The sequence below is a fragment of the Rissa tridactyla genome, chromosome 12 (assembly GCF_028500815.1).
Source record: "Rissa tridactyla isolate bRisTri1 chromosome 12, bRisTri1.patW.cur.20221130, whole genome shotgun sequence".
In the NCBI taxonomy this organism is placed as follows: domain Eukaryota; kingdom Metazoa; phylum Chordata; class Aves; order Charadriiformes; family Laridae; genus Rissa; species Rissa tridactyla.
The window spans coordinates 18,159,338-18,174,311 of record NC_071477.1 but is presented as its reverse complement, the minus strand read 5'-3'; the positions used below and the strand labels follow the sequence as shown (position 1 = coordinate 18,174,311).

Genomic DNA, 14,974 nt, shown 5'->3' with positions numbered 1-14,974 from the left:
GAGTGCGACCCACATACTGCTTACAGACGGCACGCACGGATGGCAGTCTGACTCCCTTTTGTTTTCAGATCTCCCTATGACTTTATCTAGCTGCCTTCTTGGACTAGTTATCTGTTGGATAATCCCGTGTCAGTTGCTAGATCTGGAGCATAAAGTGGTTGGTTTTTTTCAGTTCCGGGATTACTTACAAAGAACGTTGTAATTCTGAAATGCTCCAGTGCTGCCTCCTACTGTTCGTAACATTGCTTTGATGATCCTGGCTATAGCATATACGCTTTCAAATTGACAAAAAATTCTCATCCTGTTAAAGACTGGATGTAGCAGGACAGGTTTGCTGCCCCAAAACGTGACCCTTCCATGATCCAAGGTAAAGAACAAGGACACTCTAAAGCCCATTTCACTGAAGGCCATCAGCCCACTGTGATGTAGGTCAGAGCATTGGGAAGATTAAATAACCAGTTTGTCAGTTCTCAGGTGCCTCTGAGGCACAGTTACTTGCTACACAGTACAAAAGATTAAAAAAAAAAAAGCTCGATCTGCGCTTGGAACTCATTTCACCATCGGTTTGAGCAAGACACACGTATCCAGAGGCGTGAGGTGTAACCCAGCGATTACAAGGATTAAATACCGAACAGCACAATCCGTGCAAGCCCAGCAATGTATTTCCCACCATGAAAGGAATCGGTACTGACACGTTGTTATCACTGAATAACCGTAACTGGGTTAACGTTGCTGGAAAGGACCAGAGCCATCTACAGACGTCAAGAAGGGTCTAAAGAAGATATTTATCAGCGGCCTGCAGAAAACAAGTTGCAAGCAGAAAGCGGTGGATAAATACAGAGTATACAAGGAAAACTACTGGGTATACAAGGAAAGTATACAAGAGTATACAAGGAAAACTACAAGGTCCAACAACCTGCTGCTTAATAGCAACAGATAAATACCAAAAGGGTATTAGATGCCCTAGGTACCTAGATGCCCACCGCCTGCAAGATAAAACTGACACGAGACCAGGGCATAACCAAAAGGAATATGCAACAGTTCATATTGCATATGCAACATACGCAGCTTCAGAGAGTTACAAGAGGCTTAACTGAAAAGAAAATCAGTTCTGTTTTACCTCCAACCGGGACACTCTCTACGTGCACTGACCTCCAGACACTGTCCCACAGGCCTTCAAGGCACCTCTAGGAACAGCTGATGGCATTTGTGCTCACTCAGGTTTATCCCAGCACCCCCCAGACCTTCATGTCCCTCCCAGGAGCCTGGCTGTGCAAGGACACTGCTGTGTGCTCCCACTCTGCGCACTCACTCACGTTTGCTCTTCACTGATGTTCCTTCTCCTGGGCACGTTACTGGCCGTGTGCTTGAGAGGCATTTTGGGACAAGACCTGAGCCTTCAGGCACTGCCCTGACGCGATCCCCTCGTTATGATGGAAATGCTGTTTTGGAGGCCAGCTCTGTCACAGAAGTGCTCATTCCCTGTCCCTGCCTGCAGCCACAGGACCACCACACCACAAAACTGTCACCAAGCTTCAAGAGCACTCAAGCCTTATACCAAGAGAGGAGCTAAGAAGGAGAGCGCTGAAGTGGAAAGGGAGCAGCTCTGGGAAGACCAAGCGCTGGTGCTCCTTGACAGCGCTCCGGTGCCGGGACCTTTTCCCCTCCAGCGCTGCACGCAGGATCTGCCCCTGCAGCTCTAGAGAAGGTCTCAAAGGAAGGATCTCAGACAAACAATTCATTGGAAGGTCCTTTATTTTGTTAAAACAGAGAGGGAGGGTGGCTCCTCCTTTACACAGTCTCTGGGTCACACAGAAGGTGGATAAATACATAACTGGAAATGGCACAAATAATGACGTTTCTCTGTGGACAATATTATAATATAGAAAACAAAGCAAAAATACCCCAAACTCACAACCAAAACCAACCTGCAATGAGTTCCATTAGGAGTGATTTGCAGAAGACGACAAGCAGTTTAATGCTTCTGAAAGCATCCAGTTATCACTTTCCACACTGCATCCTTGAGCTGCTGGTTCCTCATGCTGGAGATGAAGGGGTTCACTGCTGGAGGCACCACGGAGTACAGAACTGCTGTCACCAGATCCAGGGATGGGGAGGAGAGGAAGGGGGGCTTCAGGTAGGCAAACACTGCAGTGCTGACAAGCAGGGAGACCACGGCCAGGTGAGGGAGGCACGTGGAAAAGGCTTTGTGCCGTCCCTGCTCAGAGGGGATCCTCAGCACGGCCCTGAAGATCTGCACGTAGGACACCACGATGAAAACAAAACACCCAAAGCCCAAACAGACACTGACCACAAGAAGCCCAACTTCCCTGAGGTAGGCGTGTGAGCAGGAGAGCTTGAGGATCTGGGGGATTTCACAGAAGAACTGGTAAATAGCATTGCCCTGGCAGAGGGGCAGTGAAAATGTATTGGCCGTGTGCAGCAGAGCAGTGAGAAAGCCACTGCCCCAGGCAGCTGCTGCCATGTGGACACAAGCTCTGCTGCCCAGGAGGGTGCCGTAGTGCAGGGGTTTGCAGATGGCCACGTAGCGGTCGTAGGCCATGACGGTGAGAAGAAAATACTCAGCTGACATAAAAAAGAAAAAGAAAAAAAGCTGGGAAGCACATCCTGAGGAGGAAATGGTCCTTGTATCCCAGAGGGAATTGGCCATGGATTTGGGGAGAGTGGTGGAGATGGAGCCCAGGTCAAGAACAGAGAGGTGGAGGAGGAAGAAGTACATGGGGGTGATGGTCCCAGGCTACGGCGGTGATGATGAGGCCGTTGCCCAGGAGGGCAGCCAGGTAGATGCCCAGGAAGAGCCAGAAGTGCAAGAGCTGCAGCTCCCGCGTGTCTGCGAATGCCAGGAGGAGGAACTGGGTGATGGAGCTGCTGTTGGACGTTTGGTGCCTCTGGGCACTGGGACCTGTCTATGGAAGAAAAAAAAAAAAAGTGAGAAATTAGAGCAGACTTCTTTCAAATAAAAGTATTCTATTGCTCTTAGAGCCCCACCCAACTGCGTCTCCCCTTTCAGGAAGACCTTTGGAAGGTCCTTTCTGTACACTCTGGTTGGTGCTGGCTGACAGTCCAGCAGGGAGCTGAGAGCTCTGCAGGATGCAGTCCTGCCCTACAGCCATGGGTAAAAAGGAACACGGGGTGATCTCAGATTAAATCCGCTTGTGGCATCAAAGGGCTTTTCAGCATTGTCATCCCAAATTCACCCGACTGCAGAGCAGAGCTGAGGGCACCTTTTTGTTGCTGTTCTCTTTTCCCACCACAGCCGAGGGGTGTTTTCAAGGCAGAAATCCCTGTCATTTCTGTTGTGCTGCAAGTGAAACCTCGTGGGTCCTAAGAGCCAAGGGGACCGTCCCTCCGTGCAGAGTGAGGACAGCGAGTTTGTCCATCGGAATTGCTCTCAGCTGCCCTGTGCTGGTACCTCTCTCAGCTGGAGGACAATCCCAAGCAGACATTCCCATGAGAAGAAACTGGACACTGCTGAGAGCAGAGGGAGACCATTTACAAGCGCAGGTCTCCCAACCCTTCATGCCATCTCTTTGGACCCGAGGAGGATCTCGGCTCTCCCCTCCCAGCCAGGGACACAGAGGGCTCATTGCGGCTGCCTACCTTCAGCCCTCCAGCTGGATTTACGTGGCCTTGGCACTGACATGTCTACTCTGTGGGGCTCCTAGACAACACAGAGATGCCACGGGAGAGCTGTGCCCTTCTGGAGGGCAGCGTGCAGCCAAGCAGGACACTCCAGGGAGAGAGTCAACTACCCTAAAGATGGGGTATCCTGATGGGAGGGTCGTCTTACTCTCAGTCCCTCACACTGCCGTCCCCAGAGCCCCAAAAATAAGTGATTTGGATGCTGTTCCTCCATGGATACACCCGCGTGACAGGACATGCAGCATCAGCGTCTGAGCTGCACCTGAATCCTCACCCCTCACCACAGCAAAAAGAAGGGAAAGAACAACGGCAGCAGAGGCAAGAGGGGAACATGCCAAAGTTCTGCCAAGAGAGTCAGGACAGGGAGACACAGTCAGACACTCGAGCATTTCTCCTCTTTGGTGGTTGGGCTGCTGGAAAGGCAACTCAAGACTAAGTCACCAGCATATTAAGGGGTGGGGAACTCTACTGTGTGGGAGAGGAGACCACGAAATGTCTCCGGGGAAGGTATCCCCACTTGAGGGGATGGCAGGGAGGTGCCATCCTAAACAGGAAAAGAAATTCCTATCTCCCGCTACTCATCCATCCCACCAAGAGTGGAAAATTACAACTTTTTTTCTCTCAGGTAAATGCTGCCTTGTAGTCCTTCTTCAAAAAGACCATTAGCAAATGTCCTGGGGGTGATCTGGAGCTGGAAACCTGACCCACACAGCACCCACCCGACTTCAGAAGGACCCTGCCATGCCCTGGGTGGAGTCACTCATTCCCTCCATAGCTTCTCCCCACAGGGCCATGGGGAGCTCCCTGGGCAGGCTGAGAGCTGACCCGGGCAGGCAGCAGAGTCCCTGGCCCAGCACACAGTTCCCTGGGACACGGGGACCCTGCTCTCAAGGACGGTCCTGAGCACCCCTGGATGCACACCCACCTTCACAGCCCTGCAGCCGTCCCTGGGAGAAGGCAGCCGACATGCCCTGTACCTTTGATGATGTGGTAGGGGCGCCCTGCTCTCGAGCACATCCTCAACACCAACGCAGCCTTGAGAGCCTTCCTGACAGATCACGAGACATGGGCCGTGCCAGCTTTAGGAGACTGATCCAGGAAGCCTCTCCACATTATACTGCAGCAGAGACACATCATGCCCTGTCCCTCTGATGGCGCAGCAGGGAAGCCCTGTTCCACACGTTGTCCTTCTCCTCTACGCTAGAGAAACTGTGAGAGTTGTACTTGCAGATCCCGTAGGCTGTGGGTTGTTCCTGCTTCTGGAGATCCCTCCAGCAGCTGCAGATTCATTGCCCTGCAGCCAGAGACTGTGGCAAAGGCTGTGAGGATTTCTCCCAGTGAGCTCTCAGTATTCTCCCACCACAGGCTGCCTTTAAGCTCTGCCGGCCTCACACATCTCCCCTGGGTGCCTGCAGGCCGTGCCCTCAGCCCTGCTGCGCTTGGCAGAGGAGCTGCTCCTGGGCAGGGCTGTCTCTCTGCAGCGCTGCCCGCTTGCCATGAGCTCCCGCCGTCCCAGGAGCCCAGCCCAGCTCCGCAGCAGAGGACCGGCCCGAGGCGTTTTAATGACCCCTCTGGTGGGTTTGGTACCGAGTCCATGAAACTCAGACCCTGAGAGGAAGATGAAGTCGAAGTCAGATTCAAAACCCAAAGTTTCCTGGAGCATTAATGGGTCCCACTGAGGACCATTACCGACAAAGCCTCCACAGTGGCTGGTTAGAGCAGTCAACTGGTGGCAGAGAGGCAAAGGGAATGTAAAGGCGGAATAGATTTGGAGTAAGCCTGGCTGGGTTACATTCAGGCAAAGGACCAAGCCGCGACCCCCAGCCCCTGGGAAGGGAGATCCTGTCCCTCAGAAGTAACTCCGGGCTCTTCCTGGGGCAGTGTGATGTGGGGATGCTCAATGCCAACGGCAGGACTGTGGAACAAGAGCTCCCAGGCTCTTGGGCGGGGAAGGGGAGGCAATGAGACGCTAATGGTGTCAGGATAAAGTGCTTCCTCATAGGCATCAGTGGCAGAGACAGCAGCCGTAGCCGAGGGCAGAAAGAGCTCATCTCTGTTGGTGCGTTTCAGACTTTCTTCATCCCTCTGTCAGCTCCACCACAGGCTGTCCTGCAGTGTCCCACACCTGCACCTCTTTCTCTGCAGGCTGTAGACACCCACCCTGCTACCACACCTTGCTCTCACCTCAGCATCTTCCTTCCTTTACTGATATCTCTCCATCCTCCCTGGCTGCTCCTTGAAACACAAAGCCTCGGGCTGATCCCGTCTCCCTCTGGGTGACTTGTTACAGCACAGCACTGCCCTTGGAGTGACATTTCTTTTTCTTCCTGTGCAGTCTGGACCTCCCCAGATGAAGGTTGCGTCGTTATTTCTTTCTCATGCTGTACCTTACGAGAAAGAAAAGGTCCGTCATCTCTGAAAGCAGCCTTCAAGCACTCTCAGGCTACTGCTATACTGCTTGGAGCCCCCCCAGTGCTGGGGTGAAGAACTCCAGGTCCCTCAGCCACCCCACACAGGTCGTGTGCACTAGGTCCCCAACCCCACCTTGGCAGACCTCCACTCGACACTCTCTAGTCCACCACTACTTCTCAGAAATGGGGAGCAACACACTGGGACACAGCCATGTGTGTGGGGCCACACCGGTGCTGAGCTGAGGGGGACGAGAACTCAGGTTGTCTGGGTGGCCCACGTTCCTCCTAATGCAGCTTGGCCTTGTTCATAGTGTCCATACTCTACTGGCTCGTAGTGCCCAGGCCCAGGTCCTTCTCCTCAGAGCCTCTGCTCAGCCGGTCAGGTCCCAGCCTGTCCTGATGGATGCGCTTATTCTCCCCCTTCCTCCCGGCACACACCGATGCAGGACTGGCCACTTCTCCTTGTAAAACTTCAAGTGACTACTGTTGGCCGAATCCCAGTTTCACAAAGTCCCCATGGACTGAAGCACCGTTTGCTCAGCATTTAATGTTCGCATGCAGCTGGCTCATCTTGACTGGGATGCCTCTCACAAGAGAAGAGCATGAGGAGTTGCAGGGCACTACAAATATCTCTCCTAGAGAAACTTGGGGGTCGGTGCTGATCATGCCATAGGTCTGGACCCAGAGGGGAAGTTGCCCTTTCTGGGAGAGAGCAGCAGGAACACCTGTGGCTCTGCCTGGGGGGTGGAAGATGACTCAACTGAGAGCTGAAGGGCCAGCACGGGAGGGCAGAACATGGGCACCGCTGTGGTGGGTGGATGTCTGTCTGCTATGGATCCCCTGCTCAGGAAGAGGAAGCAGATGAGGCCTTCTTTAGTCACCTGGAAGAAACCTCATGTTTGCAGGCCCTGGTTCTCATGGCAGACCTGAACTACCCCAGCATTTGCTGAAGGGGCAACACGGTGAGGTGCAAGCCTTACAGGAGAGTTTTGGAGCTCACTGGGGATGTCCTGCTTACAAGGGTGACTGTGATGCCATGAGGTGAAGTGCCCTGCGGGACTTCCTCCTTACAAACAGGGAAGAGCTGGTCAGGGCTGTAACAGTCAGGGACGAGAAGGTAAAGGTGAGGCTCCTGAAAGAAGCAAACCCATAGGTTTTTCCTTGTGTTTCTTCCCCTCTTCTGAGTCGCCTTTTTAAATCTTCTTTTATTTTTCCCCCTGACAGCCAGAATGTTTTATCAAAACTGTTTTTCAGCAAGAAAGTTGTCAGTGACTGAGGAGGAATCTGCTTACAAAGCTTTCTGTTCTACCTGGCAAAGTTCAAGAATGGATGGAAGGAAGAACACAGGCTTTTCCTCTTTGCCCTCTTTGGCTCTGGTTTTCCCTGATAATCAAACCTTCTCCTTTTCTCCGTCTCTCCTGCTTACCTTTACTTCCCACATCTCATTTGTCACCATCTCCATACTGCTTTCTCTCTGTTTCTCTCCTAATGAAAGGTTAAAGCCACTTTGCTGAGGTGTTTTATCTTTCAGTAGAATTACCCTTAGCCCAACCTAAAAGATGTATTTAAATAGACTAGAGTAAGAACAATTCAGAAACCCCTATGTTTTTCTCCATCGACTGTAAAGAGACCCTTGGGTAAGAGCCCAAATCCAATCACTTACCTACTGTTTATAGCGGAGTCCTACTCTAAGTCCCATAAGAAGTTTGTTCTTTGTGCAGAAAAGGATGTCGTCTTGTTCTCGGCTGATTCTCCTCTCCATTCTTCTGTTTTCCTTCCAGCCTGTGCCCGAATGTCCCCATGAGCCTCTTTTCTCATCCTTCTACATTCTTTTGCTCTGTCTCATCTTTTTTTAACCTCCTGAAGCATTGCTTCCTCCACTGACCATCTGACCTTACTCATTGCAGCTGGGATACGAAATATTGAACCATACCAGTGTCACGGAGCTCCTTCTTTTGGGCTTCTCCTCCACCGTCAGGAGCACCTAACGGCAATAACTCTCCGTGCTTTGTACCTGGTTATCTTAGTTTGCCCTTTTTAGAGGCCTGGTTGACGGAGTCCCTTGGGAAGCAGTCCTGAAGGGCAAAGGAGTCCTGGAAGGCTGGACAGGAGCAGGCCGTCCCCATGTGCCTAAAACCAGGCTGGCGGGGAAGAAGACCAGCCTGGCCAAACAGAGAGCTTTGTCTTGAACTTGGGGAAAGAAGGAGTTTATGACCTTTTGAAGAAGGGGCGGGCAACTCAGGGGGACCACAAGGATGTCGTGAGCTTATGCAGGGAAAAAATTAGAGGGGCCAAAGCCATCTAGGTCTTTACCTGGCTACTGCCGTAAAAGACAATAAAAAATGTTTCTATAATTACATTAGAAACACAAAGAGAGCTAAGGAGAATCTCCATCCTTTATTGGATGCAGCGGGAAACATAGTGATAATGGGTGAGGAAAAGGCTGAGGTACTTCATACCTTCTTTGCCTCAGTCTTTAACGGTAAAGACCAGTAGTTCTCTGGGTACGCAGCCCCTGAGCTGGAAGACAGGGATGGGGAGCAGCATGGAGCCCCCATAATCCAAGGGGACTAGTGAGGGACCTGCTACAGGACCTAGACATAGACAGGTCTATGGGGCCAGATGGGATCCACCCAACGGTACTGAGGGAGCTCTTGGAGAAGCTCACCAAGCCCCTTTCCATCATTTATCAGATGCCCATCTGCAAGAAGGGAGAGAAGGAGGATCCGGGGACCTACAGGCCTGTCGTCTGACCTCGGTGCTGGGGAAGATTATGGAACAGATCATCCTGAGTGCCATCATGCGGCACATGAGGACAACCAGGTGATCAGGCCTAGTCAGCATGGGTGTATGAAAGGCAGGTCCTGCTTGACAAACCTGATCTCCTTCTATGAGAAGGTGACCCGCTTAGTGGAGGAGGGAAAGGCTGTGGATGTTCTTTACCTAAACTTTGAGAAAGTCTTTGACAGCCATTTCCCAAAGCATTCTTCTGGAGAAACTGCCTGCTCAGGGCTTGGGCAGGCGTACTCTTCGCTGGTAAAAACCTGGCTGGATGGTTGGGCCAAAGAGTGGCCAAAGTGGTGGTGAACAGGGTTTAACGCAGTTGGCAGCTGGTCACACGTGGTGTTCCCCAGGGCCTACAACTGGGGCCAGTTCCTTTTCATGTCTTTATCAATGATTTGTATGAATGTTTCCAGTGCACCCTCAGTAAGTTTACAGGAGACACCAAGTTGTGCTGGAGTGTCGACCTGCTTGAGGGTAGAAAGGCTTTGCAGAGGGATCTGGACAGGCTGGATCGATGGGCCGAGGCCAATGGTATGAGGTTCAACAAGGCCAAGTGCCGGGTCCTACACTTGGGTCACAAGAACCCCATGCAGCGTTACAAGTTTGGGGAAGAGCAGCTGGAGAGCTGCCTGGCAGAAAAGGACCTGGGGGTTCTGGTTGACAGCCGGCTGGATACGAGCCAGCAGTGTGCCCAGGTGGCCAAGGTGGCCAACAGCATCCTGGCCTGTATCAGGACCAGTGTGGCCAGCAGGACTCGGGAAGCGATTGTACCTCTGTACTATGCACTGCTGAGGTCCCACCTCGAGTGCTGTGTCCGGTTTTGGTCCCCTCAGTTTAAGAAAGACATTGAGGTCCTGGAGCATTTCCAAAGAAGCTGAACGAAGGTGGTGAAGGTTCTGGAGCGTCTGAGGGAGCTGGGGGTGTTCAGCCTGGAGAAAAGGAGGTTGAAGACCTTCTCGCTCTCTACAACTTCCTGAAAGGAGGTTATAAGGGAGGTGGGTGTTGTCTCTTCTCCCAAGTAACGAGATATATGAAGAGAGGAAATGGTTGTAAGTTGTGCCAGGAGAGATTTAGATTGGATAGTAGGAAAAACTTCTTCACTGAAATGTTTGTCAAGCACTGGAACAGGCTGCCCAGGCTGAGTCACCATCCCTGGAGGTGTTTACGGGATGTTGAGATGTGGCACGTAGGGATGTGGTGTAGTGGTGGACGTGGCAGTGTGAGGTTTACAGTTGGACTCAATGATCTTGAAGGTCCTCTCCAACCTAAATGATCGTGTGAGTCGATGATTCTTTTGAAGCTCAGGACTTTGTTTCGTCCTTGCCCCTTCTTTGGGAGGCCAGGAGGTGCCACAGAATGTTACTACCCTTGGCATTGCTCCCCCTCACATCCCACTGCCCCCAGGAAGAGCCCTGGGCCACAAGTGAGGGACAGGAACTGCCTTGCCAGGGCCGGGGGCGAGGGCTTGGCCTTTCTGCTGCATCAAACCAAGCCAGGGTTTGCTCAGCATCACAGCCACCTGCACTCTGCCTTTGCCCACCTGCAGTCACAGCCTCCACTTATCTGCTCTAACGAGTCCCTGGGGAGGCCTTGTCAGTAAAGGCCCTCAGAGGGCTCCTTAATGCTTCCAGGTACTTGGAGTTTTTCCTTCTGATTTCTTGAGCACTCTGTTCAATCTTCTCTCAGGATCTGAGGCTCATGGACCCAGCAGCAAATACCCCGTGGGGCTCATTAAAAGACAGAAAGCCCTAACAAGGTATTTCTCTCTTTGTAATTTTCTTCAAGTCTTCAAGAGCAGTACAGCTAATTGGAGAGGTTCTGTAGTGTAGTTAAGGAGGAAGGTTTCCAAGTGCATCTAATGGAAACGATTTCTTGCTTTTCAAGGGTATATTTTATTCCTTTTCAGTGTAAAGAAGAGGTGACAGAAGCATTCTCCAAAGGACAGTGATGCAGAGTGTCTCCTCAGGAGGTCTGGACAGGGAGGAAAAGCGGTCCCTTGGGGTCTGGCACTGTGTGGACAGCTTTGCTCCTCACCTCCCACACCCCACCATTTCTGGCGTTGGCCTGAAATGACCTGGGACTTCCATCACTGCTCCTTGCATCAGACTTCTCCACTGACCTCTGCAGCTGGATGTTACAGCCCCGTTGCACCATCTCCCACCTGCTCAGCTGAGAGACCTGGCTGCACACGGGCACAGGAGAATTTGTCCTGTTCCTCAGAAAAGACAAGTAAAGCATAATCAGTTTTCATAAACGATAAAATAGACTCTGTAATCATACGCTAAGTACAAGCTACCACTAAGGAGCTTGCCTTTCTGCAAGGGAAAATCTTAATGAGAAATATTTGAGGCAGGTAGACACAAAAAGATAGATCTAAACACAATTAAAGAGCTGGCTTAGGAGACAATTGGAGTGTGTAAAGACAGGCAAGCTTTTAATCCCAGAAGCTCAAAGCAGCAGCACAGGTGAGAGGTATCTGAATGAGCAAAGAGCAAAGGCAGGAGAAAACTGGAGAATAATGGAAAGGGCCTTTGCCTAGACAGCCTGCGTCTGAAACGATGACTGCAGAAACGGCCGTTGCACCAGGATAAGTGTAAGTATATGAAAGATTAGAGGAAGTAAACACGCTGCATTAGAGGGAGACTAGTGGTAATGAGGTTGCAGGGGAAGATCGATGTTTCTTTGGAATATCCCTTTTGAAAGGTCATGGGATCGGCAGAGGTCTCTTGTGAGAAGTGAAAAATCGGTCTTGCACTCCTCTGTGCAAGAGGCCAAGAGTGCAACCCAGGGAAGCCCAGGCTGTACAAGCTCACTTTGGTGATCAGTGTGCCATCACTGAGAGTCTTCCTGGGGGACATTTCTGGGCACCAATAGCAGAAGAACGTGTCCAAGAACCATCAGCATGGAGTTACCAAGGGTAAATCAAAGAAAAAGGAAGCAAGGTGGAAGCAAGGACAAGTAGACGGGGAGGAATAAAGGGAAATTGTCCAAGCAGCCAGGGGTCAGGTTAAGCAAGCCAAAGCCCAGATGGAGTTAAGTGTGGCCTGGAACGCCAAGGGCAACAAGCAAAACTTCTATAGCTATGTCAGTGACAAAAGGAAGACTAGGGAAAATGTGCGCCCACTCAGGAAGGAAACGGGAGACCTGGTCACCCGGGATATGGAGAAGGCTGAGGTACTCAATGACTTCTTTGCCTTGGTCTTCACCGGCAAGGGTTCTAGCCACACCTCCCAAGTCACAGCAGGCAAAGGCAGGGCCTGGGAGAATGAGGTACTGCCCACAGTAGGTGACGATCAAGTACGAGACCATCTAAGGAAGCTGAAGGTGCACAAGTCCATGGGACCTGATGAGATTAATCCGCGGGTCCTGAAGGAACTGGCAGATGAAGTTACCAAGCCACTATCCATCATATTTGAGAACTCGTGAAGTTCTTGCTGGCTGAAAAAGGGGAAACACAGCACCTGTTTTCGACAAGGGAGTACAGTTAGGTCTGAGGAACTACAGGCCGGTCAGTCTCGCCTCTGTTCCCAGCAAGGTCATGGAGGAGATTCCTCCTGGAAACTTGGCTAAGGCCCATGGAAAATAAGGAGGTGACTGGTGACAGCCAATATGGCTTCACTAAGGGCAAATCGTGACTGACAAATATGATGGCCTCCTACGATGGTGGTGGTAGGCATTTGTGGATAAGGAAAGAGCAACTGATATCATCTGCCTGGACTTGTGCACAGAATTTGACACTGTCCCGCTCACCATCCTGGTCTCTAAATTGGAGAGTCGTGGATTTGGTGGAAGGATCGCTCGACGGATACAGAATTGACTGGATGGCTGTACTCAAAGAGTTGCGGTCAATGGCTCAATGTCCAAGTGGCGAGCAGTGATGAGTGGTGTTCCTCAAGGGTTGGTACTGGGACCGGTGCTGTTCAACATCTTGGTTGGCAACATGGAGAGTAGGATTGCGTGCACCCCAACAAGCTTGCTGATGACACCAAGCTGTGTGGTGCGGTCAACACGCTAGAGGGAAGGGATGCCATCCAGAGGGACCTGAACAGGCTGGAGAGCTGGGCCCGTGCAACCGTCATGAAGTTCAACAAGGCTGAGTGCAAGGTCTTGCACTGCGTCACAGCAAACCCAGGCACAACTATAGGCTGGGCAGAGAATGTCTTGAGAGCATCCCTGAGGAGAAGGCCTTGGGTGTATTGGCTGCTGAGAGGCTCAACATGAGCTGGCGATGGGTGCCACAGCCCAGAAAGCCAACTGCATCCTGGGCTGCATCACGAGCAGCATGGCCAGCAGGTTGAGGGAGGTGATTCTCCCCCTCTGCTCTGCTCTAGTGAGACCCCCACCTGGAGTCCTGTGTCCAGCTCTGGGGCCCACAATATAAGAAGGACACGGACCTGTTGGAGTGAGTTCAGAGGACATGAAGATGATCCGAGGGCTGGAGCACCTCTGCCATGAGGACAGGCTGAGAGAGTTGGGGGTGTCCAGCCTGGAGAAGAGAAGGCTCCGGGGAGACCTTAGAGCCCCTTCCAGTCCTTAAAGGGCTACAGAAAAGGTGGAGAGTAACTCTTTGTCAGGGAGTGTAGCAATTGGACAAATTTTCTATTAAAAGAGGGTAGATTTACCTTTGCTATTGGGAAGAAATCTTTCCCTCTGAGGGTGGTGAGACACTGGCATCGGCTGCCCAGAGAAGTTGTGGATGCTTCTTCCCTGGAGGTTTCGAGGCGAGGTTGGATGGGATCTTTGAGTAACCCGGTCTAGTGGGAGTTGTCCCTGCCAAGACAACCCGCATGCTGATGGATTGAACCACGAGCCGACAGGGACTATAAACTAGTGCCATGCCAGCCCCCAGCTGGGACCCTCACCACCCTCACTTGAGAACTACAGATCAACAGGACACCGTTGAACTCCAAGGACCGTCAAGATGCCAGCGGGCCTGTGGTGGTGACTATACTCTTGCTGTGCTCCGTAACACTCCTCTCTTTTCTTCCTGTTCTCTATTTCCTCCTTTACTCTATTGCTCGTCTTGGTGACTAATGCTGGGGAATAACAATAAATCTGCAGTGAGCGGCATCTGACCTCATTTGTGTCTTAATCTCATGCTCATAATCAGCCCGAACCCCTCCCGGACCAAACGTAGTCAGACCAGGACGTAACAAGGGCCTTGTGATGTGAGGGGTGACTCTCATTGCCAAGGGGTGACCTCGTTGCTGTCTTCAACGTCCTCCTGCTGGGGAGTGCAGAGGGAGGTGCTGACCTCTTTTCTCTAGTGTCCGGTGATAGGATGCAAGGGAATGGCTTACAGCTGTGTCTGTCAAAGTTCAGACTGGCTATTGGAAGTAAGTTCTTCCCTAGAAGAGTGGTGAAGGGGTCGATGACCCCAAGCCTGCCATTGATCAAGAAGTGACGTGACAACACTCTTAGATATGTGCCTTAACTTGCAGGTTGCCCTGTGTGGAGTCAAGAGTTGGACTTGATGATCCTCATGGCTCCCTTCCAACTGCTGTGATTCTATGAGCCCCATCCAGTTCCTCCTTGTCTGTGAGTAAGAGTGCAAATGTGGTCAGCTCAGGAGCTTTCTCGGCCAAAACCGGTCTTCAGCATCCTCTGGAATTCTCTTGGGCTGATTCTTTCCAGCGCCACTGACCTTGCAGCAGATTTTGTGGTGGTTCAACTACCCACGTAAGGCTGGAGCAGCGACTACAAGGCTTCCTCCGAGACAAGGCCCTCTGCGCTCCCTGCTCCCCTGTGCACAGAGCACACCTCTGCCTCCTCACCACCCTGCCTGCCTTCCTGAGGAACCCTACCCATCCATGGCTGCCCTCCCACCACCCAGCCTGTCCCACGACAGCTCTGCCATCCCATGGAGGCAGGGCAGAGACAGGTGCCGGTAAAGAGGAAGCTGATGGATATTGGATGCGGAGTCCATCGGAGATGATGACAGAAGAAGAGAGGGCGCGAAGCAGGCAAAGGTGACCCAAATTGAGGTGTTGCTTGTGAGTCGCTTCTTTTACAGGACCCTGACTGGCCAACAGCTGGGAGGAGCCATTTTGAGGCAAAGAGACACATCACAAAACCACTCATCCCAACAGAGGAACATACAGGGTTCCTGTAATACT

At 51.8% G+C, this 14,974-nt stretch overlaps 1 protein-coding gene across 1 annotated transcript; it reads right to left on the bottom strand.

The window, feature by feature from the left end:
* Positions 1 to 1,975: 1,975 nt before the first annotated feature.
* LOC128916744 (olfactory receptor 14C36-like) lies at positions 1,976 to 2,740 on the bottom strand. Its single transcript, XM_054218761.1, has one exon. It carries the CDS (start codon positions 2,738 to 2,740, stop codon positions 1,976 to 1,978), a length of 765 nt encoding a protein of 254 aa, XP_054074736.1.
* Positions 2,741 to 14,974: the final 12,234 nt, after the last annotated feature.

Coding starts and splice junctions, on each gene's coding strand:
- LOC128916744 (XM_054218761.1), bottom strand. CDS start 2,740: ATGTACTTCTTCCTCCTCCACCTCTCTGTTCTTGACCTGGGCTCCATC.